At 39.8% G+C, this 17,061-nt stretch overlaps 1 protein-coding gene across 1 annotated transcript; it reads right to left on the bottom strand.

Annotated features, from left to right (window-relative positions):
* Positions 1 to 746: 746 nt before the first annotated feature.
* UNC50 (unc-50 inner nuclear membrane RNA binding protein) lies at positions 747 to 17,054 on the bottom strand. The gene is made up of 7 exons (XM_073664891.1): positions 16,907 to 17,054; positions 13,972 to 14,031; positions 11,884 to 12,195; positions 6,319 to 6,439; positions 3,671 to 3,810; positions 3,317 to 3,418; positions 747 to 1,029 (listed from the first exon to the last, which is right to left on the bottom strand). Exons 3-7 carry the CDS (start codon positions 12,161 to 12,163, stop codon positions 893 to 895), a joined length of 780 nt encoding a protein of 259 aa, XP_073520992.1. The 5' UTR covers positions 12,164 to 12,195; positions 13,972 to 14,031; positions 16,907 to 17,054; the 3' UTR covers positions 747 to 892.
* Positions 17,055 to 17,061: the final 7 nt, after the last annotated feature.

Genomic DNA, 17,061 nt, shown 5'->3' on the forward strand with positions numbered 1-17,061 from the left:
ACGCTCATTAGATGCTTCTACAGAAAAAAATAGGGTCAGAGTCTGTTCATTGTGGCTAATGTGCATGTATTTCTGAAACGACAGGGTTAGAATCTAAATAAACCCCCAGTGGTAAGTATGAAAATTGAAGATAGCCATGTTTTATTTTTTTATACAGATTGTGATATGGAAAAAAAACATTGCCATAAATGTAAAAAAACAATAGGGCATTTTCTGATTACGGTTTTCCTTTAATGAGACTTGTAGGATAACATAACATGGAAATATATGCAGATACGTCTACCTTGCAATTTCATTACCATTCTTTATTTTAAAAAAATAAATAAATCTGCATTTTGTCTATCATCAGGGGTTTTTCTGTTTGTAAAATGAATGCAAATCGCATAATGAAATAAACAACACAGCGTATGAGGTCTGTGACATAGTATAAAGGTTATAAAGATAGCAGGTATGTTGATGTAGTATGAAGGTGTGTGCATCTTGTGGGCTGTGAATCATAATGTAAAGGAGATCTGTTCTTTTTATTTTTTATTAATTATTATTATTATTACTACTGAGTATGTCCTCCAATTGCTGCTGTTATACTGATTTTGGAACAGTTTCATTTTTTTGCAACCCTCTTTTCCAAAATGATGCCCTCATACAAAGGAAAAAAACTGTTCCAGAATCAGTGAAACACAACAAATTGGACAACAATCGGTGCAGACCTTTCAGTTTATTCCTTTCAAAAGATCCAAAGGCCTACATGTAAAAAATAATATTTTATTACCTTTTCTACAAAGAAAGGAGAAAACAAATTATTTTTTTTAAAAGAGACTTTAACTATATTCTACCACACACAAAAAAGGATATATACAATTTATACAAAATTAACAATAAAGCCACCCAATCTTCAGTTCACTCTGTACTTGTAGAAAGCATAGAGCATGGCTGTGAAGTTCCATCCCAGAGCCAAAGACAAGACATATAGTAATATCAAAGCTGCAAATGGATAAAGTAATATGACTGTGTTTTTCAAAAATGGCAGCGCTGAGGAGAGAAAACAGAACAGTGTACTTAACAGGACAATTCTCAACATAAGCAAAAGTCTTTACATATTGATTATATATACATACACACACACACACACACAGGTGCTTCTCACTAAATTAGAATATCATCAAAAAGTTAATTTATTTCAGTTCTTCAATCCAAAAAATGAAACTCATATTATATAGAGTCATTACAAACAGAGTGATCTATTTCAAGTGTTTATTTCTGTTAATGTTGATGACACAACACAAAAGTCATTATCTCAGTAAATTAGAATACTGTATAACAGCAGCTTGAAAAATGGTTTTTAAAATCCGAAATGTTGGCCTACCCCCATTCATGGTTCTAGCCCCATTCATATGGGTAGGACAAATACGAAACTTTGTCAAATATCTGTCATATGAGGATGAGACCTTAAAGAAGCAGTCCCATAAAACTTTTTATTCCCTAAATCTGTTTAAATGTTACACAGGTAATGTAGTGCAAGTGTGGTAATATACTCACTGATTGCTGTCTTCCACTGTTTCCAGTGCCGCTCCGATCCTCTTTTGGGCCATGTGACTTCTATTCAGACTTGCTGGATGACACTGGGGTATGTGTGAGCCAGATGTGGCTTTTACAATGTAATCCTGCGGCGTCTCAGAACGAGGCTTCAACACCGTAAGAGAGACTTCCGGCTCACCCCCCCCCCCCAGTGTGGGCAAGCAAGTCTGAATAAAAGTCACATGACCCAAAAGACGACAGGAGATCTGGGAGTACAAAAGATGCAAGGAGTACAATGATATATGTGCTACTACAATAGCTTAGTAATAAATCACTGTATATGGATCATATTCGACATCAAACCGAGCACAGAAGACTCACAGTCAAGGCGAGTATAATAAAAATGACCTGATTTATGTATGTTTTGTTTCTGCCCCCCTCAAATGTACCATATGTATCGTACCCTATGGGATAATACCAAGGGGAGTACGATCCACCTTTTGCTCAGGTCATTATAATATACTCTACCTACCTTGCCTGAGTCAGTGATTTATTACTAAGCTGCCGTTGTGGCACACCCGGCATATCCGTGTACTCCTTGAATCTTTGGTATGGGGCTCTATATAGTTAAGCACTCAGCACCTATAGTTTTTTGCTTTTCCTCATGGACTATATCATTTTTAAGACTTTGCATGTATGCATCTATTCTTTATATAACTTATGTACAATTGAGGAGGCTCTTCTTAACATCTTCGGCACATTTATCACCAGTGGAGCCCCTGATATGAGCTTTATTATCACTCATGAACAATAATTATGTATACTCCTCTTTTGATTTGTTAATATGACTACTCTCCGTATTCCTAATTGGCTTTAATAATGTAACTAATACTACAATAATACAATAAAGATAAATCATTTGTATTAAGTTTTGTTTGTGATAGTCACCTTAATAAGTTTATATATTCATCTTCTTACCTAGACGATGACTTGGTCACAGACACTGCCACACAGTGCAGCATTAACAGTTACCCAGCCCTATAGTTACCCAGCCACTCCTCTAATCCTGGCGATGAATACAGCACCAGAACCATCATCACTACATGAATATATCACTAGAGCCATCAGTAGTACGAATACAGCACCAGAATAACCATCACTACATGAATATGTCACTAGAACCACTGAAAAGGCACATGTCACCAGGGCCACTATCCATACAGGAATATGATACCAGAACCACCATCAGTTTTGTTGCAAACTGTATTTGTCGCATGACAGACACAAAAACTATCATATGTATCCCTTGATCTATAATGGGGTCTGTTTACTTTTCAATAGGGCATATTTTAAAGGCTATGCTCACACATCCTTGCCTCCAAAAAGAATGGACCATTTTTTTCTCCCATAAGCCATCCGCTTTGCATTAGTGCTGCATCCGTTTTTTTCTCATCCCTTTTTTTAAAAAAAAAAAAAAAAAATTTAAGTAAACTGTCAACTTTTTATTTTTTTTATTTTTTTATCCACTGACTCGCAGCAATGGATCAATTGAAAAAAGATGAACTACGGATGAAAAAGTGAAGTAAAAAGAATGTCTTCCATTTTTAACAGATCCATATAGACTTTAATCGACAAGTTTGTCCCATAAAACGGATCACAATAGGCTATGATCTACATATCACAAATCAGACACATGGATTGATTTTTCATGGAGGTCTGAATGCAACCGAAAGATAATTTTACACAACGACCATTTTAATAATTGCACACAGTAAAACTAAAACCGAACCCCATTACATACCGCTATATCCAAGGAATGTTATATAGATGTAATAACCGATTGCGATCAACCAGAATGTGTTCCCAACAAAGTATCCAATAACCCAGCCTGACAAGACCACGTCTGCAAAATAAAGTAGAAAGAATCAATAAACCAACAGGTTAGAAGCAGAATACAGTGAGAAAATAGAAGGATAGTCCAGGGGTAATAATACAAGTAGGCATGGAAATTAAAGAAAATTAGTTTTTTTTCACAAAGACATCACAGATGTGGTTTTGATACTCTCCAGAATGAAAAGATAACCATGCTGTGTAAAGTGTGTGTAACATCAATAATCAGAGATAGAAAAACACATCTCAAAGGTAATTTCCTTACATTTGATAAAAAACAACTGGATAAAATGCAGGATGACCAGAAGTGGATAGAATGCATTCAAGTGGACATCAAATGCATAACCCCATTCCACATCATAATCCCGTCCCTGATGTTTTACCAGGTACTTGTTAGAAATAAACCTGAAACAGAACAGATAAATGTTAGGTGTATGACAAGCACACTTTCTATGCATAAACCCTAATTCTTTAATGTTGGCTTATAGGAGTTTCCTAACTAAAGAAAAAATCATTTGCTTTCATTTTCAAATACACATCTGTGATAGAGAAGGGGGCTGGTTTAGGTACTTAACGGGAGACAGACAGCCCCCTCCAAACACATCACTGCTATAAAGAACAACACGGGAAGTTCCACTTTGAGCAACAACTTTAGCACCGTAAAGGAATTGACTCCTTTGTCTTTATTTTAACATATATGTTGAAGACATTTTTTGGGCACTTACTAATATAAAAATATTACGGATTCTCCTCCTGCACTTTAGTGTTGTCACCCCCCTCCCCAGCCTCAAAATTACAGCTGGTGGAGAAACATGTGACCAGACATTTCCCCCAGCCTCCTAATGAAAGAGCTTAGAAGTGTTACAAGTTGATTTTAAATGAATGTCACCCTTGATCTCCATTTGCTTGAACTGTACAAAATCTGCACTTTCTGTGGGAGATCAATAAATAAAATTCACCACGCTGCATTTGGTATGACTTGTGGATTTAGTTACATTTTCAGACAAGGGGAAAGAGAATATTTGGTGTTCATGAACATGTACTGCTGAAATCGGGTGTTAAATCCAGATATTTTATTAATATGTAAAGTAATAGAAGTATTAACTATTAAACAGAGAACGCTTCATCAGGTTATAACGGATGGAGGATACAGTACTTAAACTAAAAAGCCATTTTTTCTCTGTACTGTTGACCTTACTCCTCTAGAGTAGATTTTGTGCCCATGTTGGCCTTTTGCTGCCCTATACTGCCATCTTGTGGTAATTGACGGTATTGCAGTGTTTACTCATTGCATCTTAAGATCTTTTCTCTTTTCCAGATATTATTTTGTGCCTTTCCCATTAACATTTTACTACAACATTAGTAATTGTTTTAAACAGAGGATACAAGAAAGTGTTTTTATATTTTAGTTATTTGTCGTGCACTGATTTATGTGCGCTTGTTTGAACATAGGCTTAACCATTTCAGGGCTGGGCCATTTCCCCTTGTTCCTGACCAGGCACATTTTCAAATGTTCTCATTTGGATATTCAAACAAGTTTATCCTCTTTTTTTAAATCGAAACATGAGGCTTAATTTTTATGTAATTTTTAGAATCCTTTCTTTTATTGGTGCTATCAGGGGAAAATTTAAGGAAAATTAGGAAATACTATTTTTCCCATTATTTTCTTTTTTTTAAAGACCACTAAAATATTTTAAATTATGTTACACTTTCTGTAGAAATTTATAGATTTTTTCGAGGCAAGACTAGAAACAGTAATTCGGACTGGCAGAGTTTTAAGTTTTGTATTAAATTTGTTAAATTTCCTCATACAGTGGCATGTAAAAGTTTGGGCACCACTGGTCAAAATTACTGTTATTGTGAACAGCTAAGCAAGTTAAAAAGGCCTAAAAGTTAAAGATGACCCATTTCCTTTGTATTTTAGGCAAAAAAAATATATATTTTCATCTTTTACATTTTAAATATTCCAAAAAGGAAAATGGGCTGATGCAAAAGTTTGGGCACCCTGCATGGTTAGTACCTAGTAGCTCCCCCTTTTGAAAGTATCACAGCTTGTAAATGCTTTTTGTAGCAAGACAAGGGTCTTTCAATTCTTGTTTGAGGGATTTTCATCCATTCTTTCTTGGAAAATTCTTCCAGTTCTGTGAGATTCCTGGGTCGTCTTACATGCACTGCTATTGGTTTAGCCACTGATTTTCAATAATGTTCAGATCAGGGGACTGTGAGGGCCAGTGTAAAACCTCCAGCATGCGCCTTTTGAGGTAGTCTATTGTGGATTTGACGTGTGTTTAGGATCATTATCCATTTGTGGAAGCCATCCTCTTTTCAACTTCAGCTTTTTTACAGATGGTGTTATGTTTGTATCAAGAATTTGTTGAAATTTCATTGAATCCATTCTTCCCTCCACCCGTGAAATGTACCTCGTGCCATTGGCTGCAACACAACCCCAAAGCATGATTGATCCACCCCTATGCTTAATGCTTGGCAAGATGTTCTTTTCCTGAAATGGTGTACCCTTTTTTCTTCACACATATCTATGGTCATTGTGGCCAAAGAGTTCTATTTTAACCTCTTACCGACATGTGCATTGCTGTTTTATATTTTAAAGACATCAAATCAGGAGTACAACAAGCTAGCGTTGAATTGAAAATATGCCAGAAACACAGGAAAAAGTGATTCTGCCATTATGATTTTAACCTAAAGCTCAAATGTTAAATATGAACCAAGGGAAAACAATGCACCCAGTCAGTACATGTATGTGACTGAAAACACTAATGAATTGTCTGCATTCATAGATGTCAATGTAAGTCAATTGAAGGCATCTAACTCACTGTAATAGTATATCAAGTAACGGCTTTAGAACTCAATATGGAGCGTGATACGCTATTACGTTGTAGTCAGTCATATACTTACCACATGAGAGTGGCGATCAGCAGCCCAACACCAACACAGTCAATAAACACAATCCAGAGGAGAAGCTTTAAGGTTTCAACAAATCCCATTTGCAAAACAAACCCAAACATTAAAGTAGACACTGTGCAAAAAGAAGAAGAAATATGTACATCTATATAAGAAACTGTGTATCCCAATCTTCACCAAATACAAGTCTAAAAGAAAAAGTGCACAATTAGAGAAATATAAGTGAATTTTGGGCCAAATGCTGGTTGCTTTGCTCACTGCATAATTCCCATATATTTCAATGCAACATGTGACTGACAAATAAACTATTAGTGGTCAATAGGGGACGGTATCAGAGTTAGGGTGTGCATCTATGAGGCATTTATTTCAGATACTGTTAACATGCCATAAAAGGATTCAAATGAGAATAACCCCTTCACAAAAAAAGATGTAATAGTACGTCCTGTAGCATAAAAGCCATGTTCACACCAAACCCTGCACATGCCAGCAGTGTTAGACAGCCACCATCTGCCAGTAACAGGAGCGATCTGAGCGATCTAACCATTTAAATATTACTGCCAATCACTGACAGTGACATTTTAATGATGCGAATTCCAGTCTCCCACTGAGATCACATTGTCAATAAGTTGCCAAAGACCCCTCCTGTGAAGCCAGCCTGTGGATGACCTTCATAAGAGACTGTTGTTTTCTTTACAGAGCAAGCAGGTACAAGTCACCTTAAGTGAGTGAGTACAGAAAAAAAACAAAAAAACTTTGTGAAAATAAATAAAAATAATTAAAATATAAAAATTAAATCTTTCCCCTTTTTCTTTAACCCCTTCGCAACCCTGGGATTTTCCATTTTTTGCATTTTCATTTTTTGCTCCCCTTCTTCCCAGAGCCATAGCGTTTTTATTTTTTGGTCAATATGGCTGTGTGAGGGCTTATTTTTTGCACGCTGAGCTGAAGTTTTTATTGATACAATTTTGGGGTAGATCCGATGTTTTGATCGCCCATTATTGAATTTTATTGCAATTTTGCGGCGACCAAAAAACGTAATTCTGGCGTTAGGAATTTTTCTCTCGTTACGCCGTTTACCGATCGGATTAATTCTTTTTTTATATTGATAGATCGGGCGATTCTGAACGCGGCGACACCAAATATGTGTATGTAGGTTTTTTTTTTTTTATTATTTTATTTTGAATGGGGCGAAAGGGGGGTGAATTAAACTGTTAGATTTTTTTAAAAACATTTTTTTTCCCACTTTTTGCATGCTTCTATAGTCTCCATAGGAGACTAGAAGCAGCACTTGTCTGATTGCCTCTGCTACAGAGAGGTGATCAGTAGATCACCTATATGTAGCAGAAATGGTCCTGATATATGAGCGCCGACCACTAGGTGGCGCTCATACCAATCAGCTCATGACAACCACTGGAGTCTGCTGCAGACCCAGGGTTGTCATGCCCACGCATCGGTGACCCGCGATCACGTGACGGGGTCACCGACGAGCTTCCGGCGCGGCGATGTTAAATGCCGCTGTCAGAGATTGACAGCGGCATTTAACACGTTAACAGCCGCAGGTGGATCGCGATTCCACCCGCGGCTGTTGCGGGCACATGTCAGCTGTAATAATCAGCTGACATGTGCCCGGTTCAGTGCAGGCTCAGAGCCGGAGCCTTCACTGAACCGGGGGTTACAGCCTGTGGCGTACTAATACGCCACAGGCTGTAAAGGGGTTAAAATAAGCATATTTACTATCATAAAAATTCTAAAATATAAAATGAACCTGTACAGTAGACACTGTATAGCTCGAAATAAAAAAAAAACAACTGCCAGAATTGTACTTTTTCAGTTGCCACACCTGTCTAAAAAATGCGATAAAAAGCATGTAAAAAAGCATTTTGGCACAATTGCATTTTTGTCACCATTTCACCGCCCTTCAATTTTTTTTCTTTTGTTCACAAGCACATTATAGAGTAAAGTGAATAGTGTCATTAATAATTACAACTCTTCTTACAAAGAAAACTGTTGATGGAAAAAAAAATATATGGCTCTTGGAAGAATGTAGAGGAAAAAAGAAAACTAAAATTGGCCGTGAACGGAAAGGGGAAAGCAATTTGTACATACAGTTGTGCTCAAAAGTTTACATAACCCGGCAGAATTTTTCCTTTCTTGGCCTTGTTTCAGAGAATATGAATGATAACAAAAAACTTTTTCTACACTCATAGTTATTGGTTGGGTGAAGCCATTTATTGTCAAACTACTGTGTTTTCTCTTTTTAAATCTTAATGACAACCAAAAACATCCAAATGACCCTGATCAAAAGTTCACGTACCCTGATAATATACACAGAATTTGACACAAATGGGTTTGAATGGCTACTAAAGGTAACATCCTCACCTGTAATCAGTGTGTGTGAATAAAAGCTGAGTGAGTTTCTGGGATCCATACAGACTCTTGCATCTTTCATCCAGCCAATGATGTTTCTGGATTGTGAGTCATGGGGAAGGCCAAAGAATTGTCAACGGATCTACAAGAAAAGGTAGTTGAACTGTATAAGGCTATGTGCCCATGATGCAGAAATGCTCCGGATTTTTGCTGAGTGTTTCTGCATCTCCCTGGCAGAAAAAACATGCGGATTGTACATGCGTTTTTCAGCCAGGGACAAGCATTTGTCACGCGTTTTTCACATGCGATTTCGCATGCGGGTTGTCAAGCGATTTCCAAGCGATTTTAGCATCACTTGGAAAGTGCTTGACAACTTGGTCACACTATATAAATCCATGCAACCGGCATGCATTTTATATAGTGTGACCAAGTTAGTTACAAAAAAAGAATAAAAATGGTAAAAAAAAAACAAAAAAAAAAACACATTATACTCACCTTCCGATGGCCCCCGGTCTCTTTATCCGATGCCTCGAGATGCTGTAAAAGGACCTTCCATGACGTCATTTAGTCATGTGACAGGTCACGCGACCGCCGACGTCAGCATTCACGTGATCCGTCACATGACTAAATGACGTCATGGAAGGTCCTTTTAGACCATCGCGAGCCACCGGGAAGCCAGGAAGCATCACTAAGGAGACCTGGGGCCATCAGAAGGTGAGTATAAGGTTTTTTTTTTATTTTAAATTCTGTTTTTTACAGGTACTATGGTAGCTGGGTCTGGATGAGAGTCTCCTCTTCTCCAGACCCAGGTACCATCCGCACATTGAATCGCTTAATATCCACATGTGCACATGTAGTCATGGGGATATTAAGCGATTCAATGCAAGTCAATGGCGGCAAAAAAGTCGTGCTTACGCAAAATAATTGGTAGTGCTGCGGATTTTTCCGCAATGATAATTCGCAGTGGAAATTTCCACCGCATGTGCACAGCACATGCGGATTATCATTGGGGAACATTGCAGACCTTCTACCAAGCATTTTTTAAGCGTTTCTGCGGCAGAATTGCCGCTGCGGAAACGCTTGCAAAAACGCATAGTGAGCACACAGCCTGACACAGGAAAGGGATACAAAAAAAATATCCAAGGAATTGATAATGCCAGTCAGCAGCGTTCAAACTGTGATTAACAAAAGGAAAATCAGGGGCTCTGTAAAAACCAAACCACAGTCAGGTAGACCAACAAAAATTTCAGCCACAACTGCCAGGAAAATTGTTCGAGATGCAAAGAAAAACCCACAAATAACATCAGCTGAAATTCAGGACTCTCTGAAAACTAGCGGTGTGGCTGTTTCAAGATGCACAATAAAGGAGGCACTTGAAGAAAAATGGGCTGCATGGTCGAGTCGCCAGAAGAAAGCCATTACTGTGCAAATACCACAAAGTATCTGACCTACAATACACCAAACAGCACAGAGACAAGCCTCAAAACTTCTGGAACAAGGTAATTTGGAGTGATAAGACCAAAATTGAACTTTTTGGCCACAACCATAAACGTTACATTTGGAGAGAGGTCAACAAGGCCTATGCTGAAAGGAACACCATTCCTAAAGTAAAGCATGGAGGTGGATAGCTGATGTTTTGGGGATGTGTGAGCTACAAAGGCACAGGAAACTTGGTAAAAGTTGAAGGAAAGATGAATGCAGCACTTTATCAGCAAATACTGTAGGGAAAATTGCACTCATCAGCCCGGAAGCTGCCCATTGGACGTACTTGGGACGTTCTAACATGACAATGATCGGAAACACAAGGCCAAGTCAACCTGTCATTGGCTACAGCAGTACAAAGTGAAGGTTCTGGAGTGGCCATCTCAGTCTCCTGACCTCAATATCATTGAGCCACTCTGGGGAGATCTCAAGCGCGCAGTTCATGCTAGAGAGACCAGGAATTTACAGGAACTGGAGGCTTTTTGCCAAGAAGAATGGGCAGCTTTACCATCTGAGAAATTAAAGAACCTCATCCACAACTACCACAAAAGACTTCAAGCTGTCATTAATGTTAAAAGGGGCAATACACGGTATTAAGAACTGGGGTATGTAAACTTTTGATCAGGGTTATTTGGATGTTTTTCGTTGTCATTAAGATTTAAAAAGAGAAAACACAGTAGTTTGACAATAAATGGCTTCACCCAACCAATAACCATGAGTGGAGAAAAAGTTTTTCGGTCATCATTCATATTCTCTGAAATGAGGCCAAGAAAGGAAAAATTCTGCCGGGGTATGTAAACTTTTGAGCACAAGTGTATAAGGCCGCTTTCACACGTCCTGATATTTCCGGTTCTGGAAAAACCAGTGCTGGAGATATCCGTGTGCCGCATCAGTATCACACGTATCGGCGCCTGGGAATCAGCTCAGTGAGGTCACCGCAGTTCAGGCGCCCGCTCGCTGAATCGAGTCACTCTCCCCTGCTCCTCAGTGTGTGCGGTCGCCTCAAGCCACCGCGCACGCTGATGAAGAAACGTCGCACAGATGGATTACGGTGTGGGATTATTTCTTCTTCGGACAGGGGAGGGATATTGTGCTTTTTTATTTTTGGTTTGTTTACAGGGGACAATGGCTTCAGGGAATTAGTTGTAAAAGGTGAGTATAATGTGTTTTTTTACTTTATTCTTAATTTTACACTCTTATGTAGACAGCGGGGGCTTAATACAACTCTCAACATAGTTCCCTGCTGGCGCTAATCTCAGCGCCAGCAGGGGACAATGATGAGAGATGTCTACTGCATCCAGCACCTGGGAACAGCGCTAACTGTACCGCTGATTCCCAGGCGCCGGTATGTGTCACACTGATGACACATGGATATCATCTGTCTAATCAGTGTGCACGTGTGGGACGTTTTGCGGCCTGTGCGGCGTGCAAAAAATGTACATCAGCGTGTTTTGCCCACGGACACACAGTCCATGTAAACACACTGACATGTGCACAGACTCATTCATTTGAATGGGTCTGCTGCATGTGTCAGTGTCTCCAGTACGTGTGGAAAAGGACACCACTCGTACTGGAAACACGGACGTGTGAAAGAGACCTAAGTAAGACAATCGATCTAAATTAAAACTGAATAGTTAATAGATGACTATAGAAGTTTAGACAAACTGCAAAATCCCATTACAGACAGCCCCATGTCTTAATACAACTTACCACATAGCCAAATACTTAGCAGGACTAGGAATGCCGGGTCATCTCTCGCCCACTGGTCCTTGGTCTGTTTCCTGTATTGGAAGTTTCTGTACACTTTCTGTGGAGAAGTAAAAAGATAAAGCATCTGCCAGAGGGCGAATTCGAAGTCCATGTGTCTGAAGTGAACAAGCCTCCGCAGGTACTTATAGCGCTTGGCTCCGGCTGTGTGTCGTGCTGCATCCCGAGAACTGAGTGTACCATTGCCTTGTGTCCGAGAATTCACTAATGTGGTAGGCAGCATCTTGTGGGCAATGATGTGGCTTCACATATAGCCTGCAGAGAGAATAGGAAAGCTGACATATGCAAATCCAGACTTTTACAGCAAGCAGTAAAGGGTGAACTGCAATAATGATGAAAAATGGAAAAAAAAAAATCATTTACAGGTCAGTGCTTTTTGAATGTCTGTTTCCACAAGCAGACCAAAGTAAATGATACGCACTGACCGATCAATACTAGAGCCCTCAGTGCACATAGACTGCCATAGCTCTTGGCAGTGCAAGTCCTGTTTACACAGGAAGATGCACAGCTGCATAAAAGATCATTTCACTCAATGAACAAATGTTTTGCTTGCTCATCGGCAGCCTGTTTGCACAACAAGATAATCATGAAACAAACATTTTTAACCCCTTCACCCCCCAGCCTGTTTTCACCTTCCAGACCACCCCAAAATGTTACAATTCTGACCACTGTCACTTCATGAGGTAATAGCTCTGGAACGCTTTACCGGATCCCAGTGATTCTGAGATGGGTGTTTTTTTTTCATGACACATTGTACTTTATGTTAGTGGTAAATTTAGATTGATATGTTCTGTGTTTAACAGATTTTTTTTTTTTTATTGGGGAGGGGGGGGGTGATTTTAATTTTAGCAAAAACTTTTACAATTTTCAATTTTTATGCCCCTAAATCAGTTATATCGCACAGAATAGTTAATAAATAACATTTCCCACATGTCTACTTCACATCAGCATCATCTTTGATACATTTTTTTTTCGTTAGGAAGTTAGAAGAGTAAAAAGTTTATCTGCAATTTCTCATTTTTCCAACAAAATTTACAACACCAATTTTTTATTTTTTTTAGGGACCACATCAGATTTGAAGAGACTTTGAGGGGCCTATATGACAGAAAATACCCAAAAGTGACACCATTTGAAAAACCGCGCTCCGTAAAGCGCTCAAAACCACATTCAGGAATTAAAGCAATGTGGAAGGAAAAAAAATGAAAATTGTACCTTTTCTCACAAAAATGTTGCTTTAGCCCCAAAGTTTTCATTTTTACAAGGGTAACAGGAGTAAATGGACCATACAGTTTGTTGTGCAATTTCGGCCGAGTACACAGATACATGTGGTGGAGAACTACTGCTTGGGCACACAGCAGGGCTAAGAAGGAAAGTAGAGCCAATTGAATTCTGCAGCGTAATTTTGGCTGGAATAGATTGCGGGTGCCATGTCACATTTGAAGAGCCTCTGACATGCCAAAACAGCAGTAACTGCCACAAGTGACCCCATTTTGGAAACTACACCTCTTGAGCATAGGGGTGTAGTGAGCATTTTCAACCCTCAGGTGATTCACAGAATTGTATAACATTGGGCTGAGTCAATGGAAAATTACCAGTTTTTCCACTAAAATGTTGCTTTGGCCCCAAGTTTTTAATTTTCAAAAAGGATAATAGGAGAAAAAAAATTTCTCCTGAGTACGCCAATACCCCATATGAGGTCGAAAACTACTGTTTGAGGCACAGTGCAAAGCTCAGAAGGGAAGAAGCGCCATATTGGAGTTCAGATTTTGCTGGACTGGTTTGAGGGTGCCATGTCACATTCGCAGAGCCCCTGAGGTGCCAGAACAGCAGAAACCCCATATGTGAACTCACGATCACCATGACCTACCTATACATCATCGGTCTGGAACCCTGATCCGACTATGACGTACAGGCACGTCAAATGTCGTGAAGGGGTTAACAATGCTCGTTCATGAGTATCTTGCAATATAAACTCCTCTTTGCTATAGGTATCAACAAAATCTCTCAAGGTGAAGAATAATAGTAACTTACCTGTTCAAGTATTATGAACAACTCCCAGCAGGTCTTAGTGGAAGGTCATGAGGTGTGATCCTACATAATAAAAGCAAAGGAATGTTGGAAGTTAATTAAAACAGATGACTCAGGCTCATATTATGTAGCAAGAGGTTTTTCAAGTGCGTCATAGCAACCAGTCTGTGAAAAATGGATGCCATTAGTGTGTCTTTTTTTTCGGACCCACTTAATTAAAGGGTTATTCCCTTAATATTAAATGGTAAAAATTACGAAGTGCTTTTAAAAAACAAGAAACTTTGCTAATAACATCTTATTAAAAATCCTCTACATTTTCAAGAGAGGGATTTCTCTTTTTAATGCTCGTTGCCTAGGTTACTGGCCACCTCTGTAGTGTAACAGCCATGGACTCTCAAGCAAGGGATGCAGTATTTATGAGCTCTTTGATGTACAGCTTGTACTGGCTTAAAGCTGGTTGCACCCCTAGACCCGGACAGCTTCTGTGCCTCCGTGCTCATCCAATGCTGCAAAAACAAAGCTGCCTCCTCTTGCAGCATCAAGGAATGCAGGGTGTGCCAGCGGCCCAACCGCCTCCGTGGCAAACAAGGAGTCAAGAGTCAAAGAAGCGGTGTTCTCCTGAAGATTGATAATGAGACAACCCCCATCAAAAGACTGTCACCAGGTTTTGGCTACTTCAAAGACCCCTGACGAAGCAGTGGTGAAACACGTCAGGTCCTGTGGTAGGTGAGGTGATCATCGGTATGCATTGTTGACTTTCTCCTCCTTTGGATATATGTATCGATAGCTTTTACCCTCATATCACTATTAATTACCACTATATACCTATGGGATACTATACCTAATGCTATTGACTAAATGTATTTGTTTCATGTACATTCACTTATCTAATTTGCTATTAGGATTACATTTCTTTGTGACCATTTGTGATAGTGCCTTCCTGTACACATGTACTCATCAAACCTCTATAATTAGCTCACCTACCATATACACCTTTTTTTTTTCTAAGATGTTCATGTTTGTCTTTTGGTGTCTGCTTTAATTACTTTGTGTATTCATGTGTTTTTTTAATAAACATTTAATTTTAATCAAGTTGTACTCTTTTTCGTGGCACAACTCTCTCTTTGGTTATTTATTCATTCCTGTACCTTACGGGGAATTGTTATATTTTGGGCTAATTGAGATATATTGGTAAATTCATCTGAGGACAGCAGAGTGTAGGGAAAGAGCCACCAATTCCAGCTATGTGTATCTTGATCAGATGCTTGTTGTACTTTAGATAATCTCCTACTGATAAAGCACTGTTTTATCAGTAGAGGACTAGTAAACTTGCTGCCATGTAATCCTCCATATTCATGAGCTCTGTATATACCCACCCCTGATTGGCAGCTTTCTGCCTATGCACAGTGTACACATAAAGCAGTCGATCAGTGGTGCAGGCAAGGTTATACAGAGCTTATCATCAAGAGGACAAGCAGAGCTGCAGTAGACATTTCAACAAATGTATGAAAACTACAAGAAGCCCTTTAAGTGACAATGCTGGAATCAGGGGCTCTGTTCCTCTATAACAGCAAAAATCTGGTAATGGATTCACTTGAAAGGGTTGCTCCATTACATTTATATCGATGACCTATCCTAAAGGACTTTGTCATTAATATCAGATCAGTGGGGAGTTTCACACCCAGGACCCCCATGATCAGCTGTTCTTAGTGCCGGAGCAGCCAGATGGTAGCAGTTGCATCAACTGTGTAGTGCCCGTTGCTGGGTAGCCAAGATCCACCTGTATCGGAATGAATAGAAGTGTACCTGGCAGTAACTACAGTTGAGGGAGCTGTGCTGTAACATTCAGCACCTACCGGCACTGAGAAAAGCTGATCGATAGGGGTACATGCCGGGTTTCGGATGCCCACCAAACTGATATTGATGACCTATCCCCAAAATAGGTCATTATGTAAAGCGCCATGGAATAAATGGCGCTATAATAATAAAAAATAATAATAATCATTATAAAAGTAATGGCGCAACCATTTAATTGGGAGAGATCTGCCTGGAAAGTGAACCAGAGTAAGAAATGTCTCGGTTTTACATATGTGAACCTCCATTTAAAAAAATGTACAGGTACCATAGGACCACAGAATATAAAGGTCTGTGTGCAGTTTGCGGGAACACAGACACCAGAATAAACCCAAATACCGAGGGAAATCATCTGATTGGCTAATGACATGTTTTAGAGAGAAGTCTTATTGCACCTCGTCATTTGTTACATAGTCCTAGCAGATAGGGGCTCTCACGTAGCTCCGATGCACAGGGCCATTAGTGCTGAGCCATTGCGGAGTGCCAAGTATCTAATGCATCACACCATGAGTCGTCTGCCGGGGTCTTGGCTCGTTCTTATAGTTGGCTACTAGAAATAGTCTAGCTCACTAATGGAGCGGCTTTACTGCCTCCTTAAAGGGATTTTCCTAAACACATATCAACTATACACAGGACAGATGATAAAAGTGCGATCAATGGGGGTCCGACCACAAAATTCGCACCAGGACCAACCCCTGGAGATCAACGGTTGTGCTCTGTCATACATGTATTTGGCAGGAATACAATATTTGATCCATTAGCCGTGTGCAGGTGACAGACCACGCACAATGTTAGTCAGCTGACACTGCCATGGTGACCCCAGAACAAGCACAGCATTACATGACTGAGTCATTAGGACAGGCCACTTTTCAGCTCCACTCTGGCACAGCACATGCACAGGCTTGTGGTCACTGCACCAATGTGGCTGCCACACACCACAGACTATCACCAATACACATGCTGCTCTGAGTCAGCAGCCCCTCATATCACAGAGACACCTCCAGGACAGAACTGCCTGTGTCATGTGACTGGCTTCCCCTCATAGTCCTAACGTTCTAGGGGGGCTACACGTCCAACACCTCACCTGGTAAAGCCCCGCACCCTGACTGCTTCCTGCAACACAGCCCAGAACACGTAGCGCCCCGTGACGTCAGCAACAACGGGAAGTATGAATACCGCAGAGGGCTCATGGGAAATGTAGTCTTCAGGCCTCGGAAGTGGAGGTCCCTGTGTGCTCGC

This window comes from Phyllobates terribilis, unplaced genomic scaffold, assembly GCF_046119375.1.
Source record: "Phyllobates terribilis strain yellow unplaced genomic scaffold, ASM4611937v1 Scaffold_2__4_contigs__length_985480577, whole genome shotgun sequence".
In the NCBI taxonomy this organism is placed as follows: Eukaryota; Metazoa; Chordata; class Amphibia; order Anura; family Dendrobatidae; genus Phyllobates; species Phyllobates terribilis.